This window comes from Pipistrellus hanaki (genome assembly GCF_964339955.1).
Source record: "Pipistrellus hanaki genome assembly, chromosome: X".
Taxonomy (NCBI): domain Eukaryota; kingdom Metazoa; phylum Chordata; class Mammalia; order Chiroptera; family Vespertilionidae; genus Pipistrellus; species Pipistrellus hanaki.
Window position 1 is genome coordinate 48798073 of NC_140524.1, and position 13933 is coordinate 48812005.

Consider the following 13933-nt stretch of genomic DNA (forward strand, 5'->3'; position numbering starts at 1 on the left):
TGCCAATAGATTCTTTCTCACATCATCTCTCTCCCATTGATGTTTTTCTCTCTCCCCACCTCCCACTCTCTCTATGGAAAAAATCCTTGGGTGAGGATTGACAACAACAACAAAAAAGAGTTAAATTTAGGATTTCAGGTAATGTATACTTTGAAGTACTCTTGGCCATTCATTTTCAAATTGTGTACTACAAACATAATATTCTATTTTCATTTTCTAAATACATTTAACTATGTTAACTGTGATAAAAAAAAATAGCAATTTCCTATATGCCAAGAACTGTCTCAAACTTCATCTGGATTATTTCATTTAATCACAGCAACTTTATAATGCAAGTTTATTATTATGCCCATCTTACATAGGCAAAAACTGATACTTAGAGAAGTTATGGTCTAAGATTTTAAGAATAGTAATTGACAGAGCCAACCTCTTAATATGCTCTACTGTCTTCCAATAATATATACTAGTAAAAGCAAATGTTTTTCACCCAGTAATTAACTAAACTACTTAGTTCATTCACTTTCTTACAGTGCTCAGAAATAATGCTTCTCCTGCCATACCTTTGAATATGTTTCAAGTTTTTGTAAATGTGTTATGGGTTATGAAGGTTATAGCTCTATACAAGTCTTTCAATAAACTTATGCCTGCACATGTTGATTCAAGGAAAATTGTACAAGCAAGTATCTACACAATTTGAACCTGTAGGATTTGCTAAATTAGACAGTATGCTAAGTTCAGACCCATATGCATGGTGAAAGCAGAAAAATTAGTTGCACAATAACAAAAAACATGTGTTCCTTGTCTTATTGTGACAATCCTACATTTTAGAAGGCATTAGCGCTTAGTCTAAGTTTGGGCTGCTTCTTATCTTATTTTCATAGTTAAGACATATGAATAGTAATTAAACTTTGAAAACAAAATGTTCTCTTAATTTCTTCCAGGTTTCTGGGTCAATTTAACTGGAAAATATTCAGAGATAGCAAGACAAGCGGTCAATAAATGTACTATATCATTTACAATTATCTGTGTGAATCAGGATTTTCTGAATATTTTGCAACCCAAATAATACTATACAGAAATAAACTGCATGGTTGATACAAAGCTACAGCTTACCTTCTGTAAAATGTCAGTATGCATAAAAACAGCCTCATTTTTCTAATCAATTGCTCTTAATATAGTGGAATTTCTCTCTAACAAACAAGTTTTAAAGCAACTATTTTAAAACAGTTGTAAACCAGAACTAAACCAATTATTTCTGTTGTCTTGGGATAAAGAGTCTTCATTGTCATAGGTTTGTAATAGGTAAGAGTGTGGATGCTCGGCATAAACTCAAAGATAAAACAATTCAAGCACAGTCCCCTGTGAGAGTGGGTGAAGAGAGATTTTTGTGAACAAAGAAGACAACACTGGCTTTTCCACATTTGGTGACCCTTGTGCAATTCATAGCAATACATATTGAAATAATCAACACTTAAACCTCAGTCCTACCTCTCTGCCACTAAGATTCAACATAGGTTGTTTTTGACCAGACATTACAACGAACCCTAGGATTTATCTCAGGAATGAGCAAAGCAAATGAGAAACAGCACTTTGCCAAATGTTCAATAATGCACGTGAAAGAAATGCAAAGTGATTTTCCCCATGTTGAAAAGTAGTTTCTGCCGGAGTTCAAGAGAGAAATGTAACTCCATACTTTAAGGAACCAGCTAGCTTTTTTATAGCTAATTAGTCTAATGGTAAACTTTGCCATAGTCATAATCTCAGATAATAAGAAGATTTTAAAGTATTAAAATACCTTTATGAATGTAATTTAATTAAGTGATCAATATTTGGGGCTTTATTTCTATGTAGTATTCTGAAGCAAAACAGCCACGATTAGATTCCCAGTGTTTTCATGTATTCAAACTAACAGTTGCATAATCATATATTTGTATGTTTATTTTTTACATCTTGTTAGCATCAACTTATTATCATAATTAACTTTAATTGAGTATTTATTATCTGCTAGGTAGTTCACACATGTTATCATTAATAATTACAGCGATGTAAATATTATCACCATCTTATGGTTGGGGAAATTGAGACTCAGTAAAGTTAAATAATCTGACCAAGGACACAAAGCTATTGTATGGTAAATCCAGAATTTGATTCACATCCTTTTTAAAAAAATATATTTTTATTGATTTCAGAGAGGAAGGGAGAGGGAGAGAGATAGGAACATCAATTATGAGAGAAAATCATAGATTGGTTGCTTCCTGCACACCCCACACTAGGGATTAAGCATTGCAGGCATATGCCGTGACCAGGAATCCAACCTTGACCTCCTGGTATATAGGTTGATGCTCAGCCACTGAGCAACACTAGCTGGGCTCACATTGCCATTTCTTGTCCACATTTCCCCCACGGCTACTTCTTTTTGTCTTCCACCCTTTCTCTGCCAAAACTCAACACTTCAGAAACCAAGGTGTATGCAAGGTGCCAGGCACACAGTGGGAGTGCAACAAAATTAATTTTATTACCCCTAAAACTATCAGGATGAAAACAGTTTGAGTAGAAACTCTTTAATTAAAGACTACTCTTCAATTCCAAATAATTTATGCAAGTAAATCTCATTTGGAGGAGACAAAGTCAAAACTTTGCATTTAAGTAGCCAATTAAAATGTAAGGACTTTAAAATTTACCAAGTTCTTATTCTTCATTTTTATTAGCTTTTAAGAAGGGAGTGAGTAAAAAAACAACAACACAAACTAACAAAACGAAACAAAACAAAACAAAAAAACACCTACAAAATACTCACAGACAACATTATGGTGGATTATCAGAGAGAAAAGGGGATAGGGGTGGTAGAAGAGGGTAAAGGGGGGATAAATGGTGACTTGACTTCAGGTGATGAACACACAAAACATTATATAGATAATGTATTATAGAACTGTATACTTGAAACCTTTATAATTTTATTAACCAGTGTCACCCCAATAAATCAATATGCAGGCCAAGGTGGGTAGGGACTGGGTAGAGGGGGAAAATGGGAGACAACTGAAATAGTGTCAACAATAAAAAAGTACAAGGGGAAAAAAGAGAAAAAAAATAATTTCATTCTAATCAATGGATTATCAACCAAGAGAGATACAGTTGCTCCTTTAATAAATATAAAATCTAAGAATCACAGCAGGAAGGAATCACAGGAAGGAATATTAGAGTTCATCTAGTTCACGTTTGTCTCAGCGCACTCTGCCAACTTGGCTTCCAACTCCTACCTCTGTACTATCATTTGACTAAGTAATTAGTACAAGGTTATAAAGCTGGTAGAGGCAAAGAAGAGGCTAAAATCTCCAGAGTTCCAATTCAGTCTTCTTTCCATTAAGCCACCCAGGCACTCAATGCAAGTGCTCTCTAGGCAGTGCTAGACAATGTTTTAGGGGGAAAACACACACAAAAATCCCTGAAAGTACTTAAATAAATAAATTTCTCCAGTGACTCCTAAAAAGCTAATCCTATTAACTAAACTTGACTGAGAAAGATGATGTGTCTTTATAGGCCTTATTTAATTTCATCCTTAAGCAAACCTATGGGAGTAGTTCTTAGTTCTTTCCCATTTAATTGATGAGGGAAATCAGACTCAAAGACTTCAAATAAGTTGTCCAAGGTCACAGAACTAGTAAGCAATGGAACCAGAATTCCAAGGCCTGACTTGAGGCCCAGCTCTGAACAACTATGATATATTGCTGTTATGTCTCTTCCTTTTTCTTCCAAAAATTCTGGGCTAAGATCAGTACATACATATAATGAATATCTAATTACAGTTAAGGAAAAGGTTTCTGGAAGGATAACTACAGAGGGAAAAATTGTAACCCACATCATCTCCAGAAATTAAAGACCCACTTTTACTACTTTTCCCAAAGTCTAGGCTTTTGCTATCCTTATGCATAAACCTCTACTTTTTTCAATAACATTAATCACCTCTTCTGTCACTTTTCAAAGGCAAAGGAAAGCACTGATACCAACAAACACTTGGGCCCTGAGACCTCTGGGCAGAGAAGAGCCCAAGAGCAAAGCAAAGTTGCCACCAAAACTGCAATGAGGTTAACAGGGCACAGTAACACAATCTTTGTACCTGATACTAGGAAACATGAAGAGAAAAACAGGGAGAGGCGAGGGGGAAATCTGCTGCAGGCCTGAGGTTCAACTGGAAAAGAGTGAGGAAGGGATTTTCAGGAAGTCTTCTCCCAAGTCATTTCAAAGCCAATGCCCACCACCAATTAATCCAATGCAAGCACCTTGTGAAACACCAGGTAAAGGCCACACAGAGTCCCAACACTCCCCTCCAGTTGCCAGCCTCCGCATTCTGTTTGTCTTACCCTTTTCTACCGGAGAGACAAATTCTAAAGGTTTTTTCTGCCCAACCCCCAACGCTGGGTAAATCTCCCAGAGAAGAGGCCCCAGTTTCTTTCGGTGGGGACAGAACGGGCACTGGTTTTCTTTCGGAGCAAAGAAATAGAAGGAGAGCATCGAGGAAAATAAGAGAAACTGGCCTTGGAAGGGATTTAAAAAGACACAATTTAGTAGCCACACTCACCCGGGTGAGACATGGGGATGACCTCATTGCGGGTCCCTGGGAAGTTAAAGATGACGGCTCCAGACGCCCCTCTCTCATAAGCCAGATGGATCTTGTCCGCGAAGGTGCAGCCCCCTCCGCGCTGGATGAGGGCCAACCAAGAGACTTGAACAGCGCGTCCCCAGTCCCCCGGGACCGTGGGCACTGTGAAATTCGTGTGCGGGTTACAGGCATTGAGCGCCCCTGGCCCGTCGGGCGGTACCAGGACCCCAGCCACCGGCAGGAGCGGCGAATCCTGGCCGTACACGCCCTCCTCGCTCAGCTCCCACACGGTGCGGTTCACCCCGGTCTGCGGGACCCGCCAGGACACGTTGAGATATGCGGTCCACACGGCTTCGGCTCCCCGGGAGCCAGGGGCTTGCGGGCTCAGGGCCAGCAGGAAGCACCACGCCAGCAGCCGGGAAAAGCCGCCGCCACCGCGGCAGGAGACCCCGGCCCCGGGCGGTGGCCCCATGGCGCGCGCTCTGCGGTTCCCTGGGGCCTGTGACACGCGCCCTCCTCGCTGGCGGCGAGACCTTGGCCTTGACCAGGTGCGCGCCAGGTGGGGAGGGGACGGGGAGGCGCGGGCGGCGTTAGAGCCCGGGGCAGGAATTCTCGGGGCGGACGTCGCGGGAGCAGCCGTCGCCGCCTTTGCCGCCGCCGCGCAGGGCTCCGGGGCTTTGGCACGAAGCTCCGCCCAGCCGGCTGGGGGTAGAGGTGGCTGGGAGGGAGGAAAGGACACTGCGGGATCCGCCTCTTAAAAGGGTAACAGGATGGACAAAGTAGCATATAAGGCTGTGTTGCCAGGTGTGTGTGGTTTTAGAAAAAAGAAAAAAAGAAAAAAAAAAAAAGGACAGGTGAGGAGCTAGAATCTGCGAACATAAAGAGAGCTAGCTCTTTGGTAGCATTAGAGTTTGTTTTGAATTTCAATAACACATTTTTTTATCCTAACAGTTGCCTAAAAAGCTTTTCAGGCTTAAGGTGCCAGAATGTGAAAGTACTTCTAAAAAGCGCAGATCCGAAGGTTCTGAGTTCTAGTCAAGAGAATTTGGGTACGGTGGGTGGTGCTGTATTATATATATATATATATATATATATATATATATATATATATATATATATATATATATATATATATATATATATATATATATATATATATATATATATATATATAAAGCAAGCGTCATACCTGTGTATTTCCCTCTTACCCTACCCCATGCGAAATATACTGCATTAGAGACCCCTTCTAAAAGTAATCTTAGTCTTCAAAAAGAGAATTTTGTTTTCACACATGTCAATTAAGTCTCTTTGTCTTCCCAAACCAGGTTTATCCAAATGGATATATCTGTACAATTCATGACACTAACTACATAATCTTTATTTCCCACTAACTAAAAAAGAAGTGACTCACCTTAACAATTCACTCATGACACTATTGCTTTATGATTTCTCCTAACTTTAAGTGTACAATTTTTATGCACTATGTTGGTTATTATATTTAGTGGGTGCTCAATGAATATGCATTTGATTAAACTTAATTGATACCAGTACATGTGGTTTCAGATAACTTTTGACCTTGGGGAAATTATTTTTCTGTGCTTCAGTGTCTTCATCTGTAAAATGGGGATAATAATAGTACCTACCTCTTAGAGTTGTTCAGATGATTAAATGAGTTTACATGTGTAAAGCACTTGAGACACTACTAAGCAAAATGTAAAAGTTATATCTGTTAAATACTATTTTTAAGCAGGTTCAGGGACAATACTTTTTTTTTTTTTTTTTTTACAGAGAGGAAGGGAGAGAGCTAGAGAGCTAGAAACGTCGGTGAGAGAGAAACATCGACCAGCTGCCTCCTGCACAACCCCCACCAGGGATGTGCCCGCAACCAAGGTACATGCCCATGCCGGAATCGAACCCGGGACCTTTCAGTCCGCAGACCCATGCTCTACCACTGAGCCAAACCGGTTTCGGCACAATACTTTTAAAATAATCTTAAAGTTGTTACTTTGAGGTAATAATCAGATAAAGTTATGTTTAGAATGTTCAGCTTTAGTAACTTTTTTAATCCAAAGAAATATAATTTACTTTGTCCAGCCCAACATTTGTAAAATTCCTGATCAATCACTCCCCTCAGTCTTGGCCCAACATTTACTTACTCAATATTATTCCCCCAAATTAAGCATGTGACAATTTGCACTTCATACTGTTTTTTAAAATATATTTTATTGATTTTTTACAGAGAGGAAGAGAAAGGGATAGAAAGTTAGAAACATCGATGAGAAAGAATCATCGATCAGCTGCTTCTTGCACACCCCCTACTAGGGATGTGCCCGCAACCAAGGTAAGTGCCCTTGACCGGAATCGAACCCGGGACCCTTCAGTCCGCAGGCCAATGCTCTATCCACTGAGCCAAATTGGTTTCGGCTGCACTTCTTACTTTTATAGCTTAAGATAATCCTAGTAGAAAGTTAATATCATAATCAAATAGCACCTAGAATCCAAATAAATGGGCATGAACCCTAGGAATTGAAATGGACTTTAGAGATCACAGGGGTAGGTATAGGGGGCCAATAGCATGGCACTCATATCTATTAATGATGTTAATCTCTAAGATAAAAATTAACTAGGGGAAAAGAAAATGGTAGGATCAACCACCTCTCAGAAATTGTCTAATTTTTTTTATTGAAGAGCTCTCAAAATTCAATCAATATTACCTGTATGACAATCAACTATATTGTACTTTGAAGAAATAATGTGTTCAAAAGAAAAGAAATATTTTTCTAAAGTACCTACAAAAATGAATTTTGGAGAGACATTTGTTAACATTCATTCTTTCTTTTTTTAAATAAATATTCATTGCATATCTACTCTATACTGGCCATGGGCTAAGCATCTGGGTAAAAAAAAAAAAAAGATATGAATTCTGTTTTCAAAAAGTTAATGAATATTCATGTATTTTGTTTTTAACCCCAATGCTTAGCCCATGGCCGATATACAGTAGGTGTGCAATAAACATTGATCAGACCATCAAATCTCAGAGTTCCAACAGGTAAGGGAGGGTGGGGGTAAAGGGGAGAGATCAACCAAAGGACTTGTATGCATGCATATAAGCATAACCAATGGACACAGACAACAAGGGGGGGGGGGCATGAGTGGGGTGGGGGATGGGGGGATAAGGGCACATATGTAATACCTTAATCAATAAAAACATTTTTAAAAGTTAATGAATTAACTTTGATGAAACCAACAAGCAAACTTGTGATTGCAATATAGAGTACTATATGTATATAGTGTAAATGCTCTGATAGAGGTATGCATAGGGCAATAGTGGGTAATAAAAGAAAAGAGGAACCTAACCCACTGGAAAGTAAGGAAAAGCTCTCCAGAGGAGGTTATACCTGTGCTGAGTTTGAGAAGTTTGGCCTTTTTAGGCAAAGAACAATACAAGGAAAAGTATTGAGGCATGAAACTGAAAATTTTGGGTAGCAACAAGCACTACAAGCTCTATAAACAATATGGTTGCATACAACCCAGAGCACAAGAGATAAAGTTTTAGAGGTCCATGGGGGTCAGTTCTTGAGAGTCCTTTGGGTTAAGCTAGGGAGTTTGGATTTTATCTAAAAGCAAGAAGTAATATAACCAGGATTTAAAAGGGGAGTAAGATATAATTAGATTTGAATTTTAGAAATCATTATGGCTTCTCTATGTACAATAGATTAGAGGGGAAAAGAGTGGAAAGCAGGGAGTCCAGATAGAAGGTTGTTGGCAATGCTCCAGGTAAGGGATGAAGGTGGCCTGGATACACAGGTAGTGGGAATGAAGATATATAGATAAATTGGGAATGTATTTTGGATGTAGAATCAATAGGACTTGTTTGGATTGTAAAAGAGAGACAAGAGTTAGGGATGTCTCTGAAGCTTTGTTTGGAAGACCAAATGACACTTGATTAATCAGGAAGAAGGTTTTAAATTTAATAGAGTGGATAGGAAGGGGAGATGAGTCCAGTGTAGACAAATTGATTTTCAGGTATCTGTGACATAACTAGGTAGAACTCTCTGGTAGGCAGTTGGATTTTATGATTACTGAACACCTGACACTGGAGAGGTATGTGTATACAGAGACAAAAGAAACAGTCCCTGCCCTCAATGAGTTTACAGTTTAGTAGGAAAGTCAGAGAGGTAAACAGATAATAATATACAGTGTCATAAATGTTATGACTGGAGAAAACATAAGCTGCTATAGCAACATGGTTGTGGCTGTCTTTAGAACAAAGTTAATCAAGCAAAGAGAGTAAGGAAATTCAGGCATAGGCAATAGTATATTACATAAGAACAACAGGAAACATCCAGGGAACTAACATTCAGTAGTTAGGTATGGTGGGCATATAAATTGCAAAGGGGAAGCCAAGGAAAGTAAAACTGGTCAAATAAATTATGCCAGAATATGAAAAGTGTAGAAAACTATGTTAAAGAGTGTGAACTCAAAAAATAAGTGTGAACTCAATACACATACAGACACATTCGAGCACGCATGAATGCACATGTACACACACACACATAAAGAAAATATGGCAAAATTATTATTATTAAATCCAGATGATGGGTATATAAGTGCTCAATGTATTATTTTTAAAATTTTCTCCATATTTTAAACTTTTTGTAATGATGAGTTTAAAGTTATGAATTTATATTAAAGTATGTGGAACAAATGAATATGATCAGATTTAGGACTAAATAGATAATCTGGATTATATTAAGGACAAGACAAGACACAGAGAGATTAGTGAGGAAGCTAATATCCTCAGTAAAACTCTGGAAGTCTTTCCCAATTGTGGAGATGGAGTTATTAGACTATTAACCATTAAAATTATCCCATGAACTCCCCTTGCTACAAGTTAATCCTCACTAAGCAACCTTGTTATTAGTATTTAGCTCCTCATATAAATATGCCTACAGGGAGATACTGTACTGATGGGCAAACACTAGTATCTGGTCCACTTGGAAGTTATACTTCTCATTATAAATTAATCAATTAGTATTCTGGCTTATATATTGGTATTTTGTGAATCTACTTAACTGTGAGTCAGTCTCCAGGATCCCAGTCTCTGGTTATACTACCAATCAAAGTTCAAAGCTTACAAAGCTAAGAACCAGACTCTTTCTTTTTTTAAAAAAAAAAAATATATATATATATATTATTGATTTTTTACAGAGAGGAAGGGAGAGAGATAGAGAGCTAGAAACGTCGATGAGAGAGAAACATTGACCAGCCGCCTCCTGCACACCCCCTAACAGGGATGTGCCCGCAACCAATGTACATGCCCTTGACCGGAATCGAACCTGGGACCTTTCAGTCTGCAGACCGATGCTCTATCCACTGAGCCAAACCAGTTTCGGCAGAACCAGACTCTTTCAATGTCCTTCCATTCTATGGAGATTTGTCTGGGTAACTCTCTGGCTTTACTCAAAGATTGGTAGCCAGCACCTAACCTCTGCTTGAACACTCCTGGTATGAAAGATTACTACCTCAGAAAGCATCACATCCTGAATAGTACTATACTTTTCTTGTTGGAAAGTTCATGTACGTATTGTTTGTCTTTGTTTTGGTCCTCCCTCTTCCTTCCACCCAACTCTTCCTCCCCTCAGGTCCCCAGAGTTTCCATGCTATTTCCTAGCTTCATCCCCACACCAGGGTCTTTGCTTTGAGCAGTTTCCCAGTACCAGTCAGACATCACCTGATTCCTGACCCTCAAACCAAATTTACTAGTCCTAGATGTATTCCCTTAGGATCCTTCTATACCTAAGGCTAAGAACAGCTACTGCTCATTGAGCATTTATTGTGTGCTTTACATGCATCATCTCAGTTGATTCTCACAACCATTGGTCATTATCACAAATTTCAGAAGAGGGGATTAGAGAGAATTATCAAGTTACCTAAGATCATATAGCTTGTAATCAAATTAGGATTCTAATGCACTTCTGACTGTAAGTATTAATAGCTGTATAGTGAGTGAGTGACTGAGTACCTTGCCTCTGGAGAGTGGCATTTGCACTTCAACATTGCCTTATACTAAAGAAACAAAGTTCAAGTGAAATGTTTCTTGTATGCATTTCAGGCACTGTGAACAGCAAGGGAGATAAATTTGGGCCAGGATCCTTTTTGAATTCCTCAAATCCTACCACAATGGCTAGCCTTGCCAAACATTTGTATCAGCAATACTGAACAGAAAGCTGTCCTGAGCAGTGCACTATATAATGATGAACTGATACTAATGATGAACAGAGAGACATCATGCAGAAGTAACAGCAGGGCACCACTGTGGCTGATTAACTTTCCAGTCACATTGAGTTTCTGCAGAGGTTCCGACACAGACCTCTGCAAGAATTGAGACATCACATCTGGATTCTTACTATTAAATAAATGGCAAGGCACCAGGACAACTAATGTACTGGCATCTAAGCAAAGCTGTGCTACACAGTTCTACAAAATATGTGCAGAGAATGTATGGAGAAGGGATGACAATAAATTTTCACTCTAGGCAGCTGCTCTACAGATACCAAGAAGAAATTGATGGGAGCGTGCAATGAGAGAACAGTCAAAGAAAGCAAAACAAAAAGTTAAATATGATGCTGCAACAAGCTTTCAAATAATATAACATCACTTGTAAATGCAAGTAAACATCAGCCAGCTCAAATGGGTATATAACCATTAGAAAACAGGGGATTTTTAAATATATTTTATTTATTTTTTTTACAGAGAGAAAGGGAGAGATAGAGAGCTAGAAACGTCAATGAGAGAGAAATATCAACCACCTGCCTCTTGCACACCCCCTACCGGGGATGTGCCCGCAACCAACGTACATGCCCTTGACCAGTATGGAACCTGGGACCTTTCAGTCCGCAGACCAAGCCAAACCGGTTTCGGCAGAAAACGGGATTTTTATTTTTTTTATTTTTATTATTTATTTATTTATTTTTAATAAACTTTTATTGTTCATATTATTACAAATGTTCCTCCCCTCCCCCCCCATTGTTCTCCTCCACCAGGTTCCCACCCCACCCTCTGCCCTTTCCCCACCCCTCATTGTCCTCATCCATAGGTGCACAGTTTATGTTCAGTCTCTTTCCACATCCCCCTCTCCCCTTTTCCCCATGAATCGTCAGTTCACTCCCCTTCCATACCTCTGATTCTATTATATTCAACAGTTAATATTGTTCATCAGATTTTTTTTTAATTTCCTTGGTTTTTAGATTCACTTGTTGATAGTTACGTATTTGTTGTTCATAATTTTTATCTTTATTTACTTTCTCTTCTGAAAGAACCCCCTTCAGCAATTCATATAATTCTGGTTTGGTGGTGATGAACTCCTTTAGCTTTTTTTTATTAGTGAAGCTCTTTATCTGACCTTCGATTCTGAGTGATAGCTTTGCTGGATAGATTATCTTTGGCTGTAGGTTCTTACTATTCATCACCTTGAATATTTCTTGCCATTCCTGTCTGGCCTGCATGGTTTCTGTTGAGAAATCAGCTGACAATCGTATAGGTGCTCCTTTATAGGTAACTACCTGCTTTGCTCTTGCTGCTTTTAATATCTCTCTTTGTCTTTTGCTCTTGGAATTTTAATTATGATGTGTCTTGGTGTGGTCCTTTTTGGATTTCTTTTGTTTGGGGTTCTGTGCGCTTCCTGGACTTGTAAGTCTAATTCTTTCACCAGGTGGGGGAAGTTTTCTGTTACTATTTCTTCCAGTATGTCCATTTTATATTTTAGTTGTATCTTATTGAAATTGTTGTGTGCGGCTACGGCTAGGTATCTACCTGTTCAGCCATCTTGGATTCAACTCTGTCGAAAACGGGATTTTTAAAAAGAAACTTTCATACAAAGAAAAGACCGAGTTTCAGAGAGTGGCTTTAGAACAGAAGTTTGCTATCTGTGAAATTAAGAAAAAATTTTATATCCATAATATTAATATCTAACATTGAGATCTACTGTGGGCCAGGTACCTTATACCTAGGATATAAGTATTATATGGTGCATCTTAGAGAAGAAGAAACTGAGGCTCCGGTTAAGAAACTTGTTGAGGTCACCCAAGGTAACCAAATGACAGAATTAGAATTTGACTCCATGTCTTAGTATAAAACTACACTCTTCCCATTGTACTAGTAGCACTTTCCACTCTATACAACACTGTCTTCAAAAGTAGATGTAAGGCCCAGCCTGTGTGGCTCAGTGGTTGACTGGCGACCCATGAACCAGGAGGTCACAGTTGATTCTGTCAGGGCACATGCCTGTGTTCTTGGCTCAATCCCCAGTAGGGGTGTGTAGGAGGTAGCTGATAGATGATTCTCTCATTATTTTTTAAAATATATTTTATTGATTTTTTTTTTTTGCAGAGAGGGAGAGGAATAGAGAGTTAGAAACATTGATGAGCTGCCTCCTGCACACCCCCCATTGGGGATGTACCCACAACCAAGGTACATGCCCTTGACCAGAATTGAACCCAGGACCCTTGTCTGCAGGCCAATGCTCTATCCACTGAGCCAAATCAGTTTAGGCTCTCTCTCATTATTGATGTTTCTATCTCTCCCTCCCACTCCCTCTCTCTGAAATAAATAAAAACATATTTTAGAAAAAGTAGAGGTAGGAAGAAAACATTTATTGATAACCTACTGTGTGTCAGGCACTTCACATGTATTAATGATGTCATTTGATGCTTACAACAGATAATAAAATTCTATTATATAATAATTCCCATTTCTCAGATGGGAAAAATGAGGCTCAGAAAGGTGAAGAATCTTGCCAAAGGTCACACAGTAAGTGGCAGAAGTGAAATTCACATGGGAGTATGACTCCAAATTCTACATCATTTTAATTCTGCTGTACTGCCTTCCACATGCATAGTGAGGATATTATTACAATGTGGAAAGACTGGGTGTTTTTTAGCCACATCTAGTAACACATTTTAGCACACTAATAAACCCCTCACTAGAGGGCCCTGATTTTTTTTGCTGAGCAGCACCAAAAATCCTATATAACAAAGATGATGGGAGTATACTATTTAGTCAAGTGCTTCATTGTCATTTATATATGTCTACATCTTAATTGTACACACTTGCTCACATGAGAGTGTGCAGAGAAGTACCTAAAATCTGTGTTATGTGCAGAAAGTGTGTTTTATGTCCACTCATGAAAACTGGTACAGAAAGGACTTGAATTGATGGAGGGCAATGAGCAATTTTGAGTTAAATTGTGTTGACTTGCTTGCTATTGGAGGATCAGGATAGCAATTTTGCATCTGGGAAAATTATTGAGGGGATCCCAGATGGCTAAAATGGGAT

General features: G+C 38.8%; 2 protein-coding genes across 3 annotated transcripts in view; one reads left to right on the plus strand and one right to left on the minus strand.

Moving 5' to 3' along the window:
• Positions 1-13933, plus strand: part of MORC4 (MORC family CW-type zinc finger 4) — a 737287-nt gene that overhangs the window by 388039 nt on the left and 335315 nt on the right. The gene's annotated exons all lie outside the window — the stretch shown is intronic.
• RNF128 (ring finger protein 128) overlaps positions 1-13933 on the minus strand; it is a gene marked incomplete at its 5' end in the record, with an annotated part of 125534 nt that overhangs the window by 77152 nt on the left and 34449 nt on the right. The window contains one exon of one of the 2 annotated variants that reach the window (XM_084870482.1): positions 4577-5261. The exons of the other annotated variant lie outside the window; for it this stretch is intronic. Within the exon in view, the coding sequence (XP_084726608.1) occupies positions 4577-5069 (493 nt within the window). Of the gene's footprint in view, positions 1-4576; positions 5262-13933 lie in introns of those variants that run through there. 2 annotated transcript variants of the gene reach the window in all.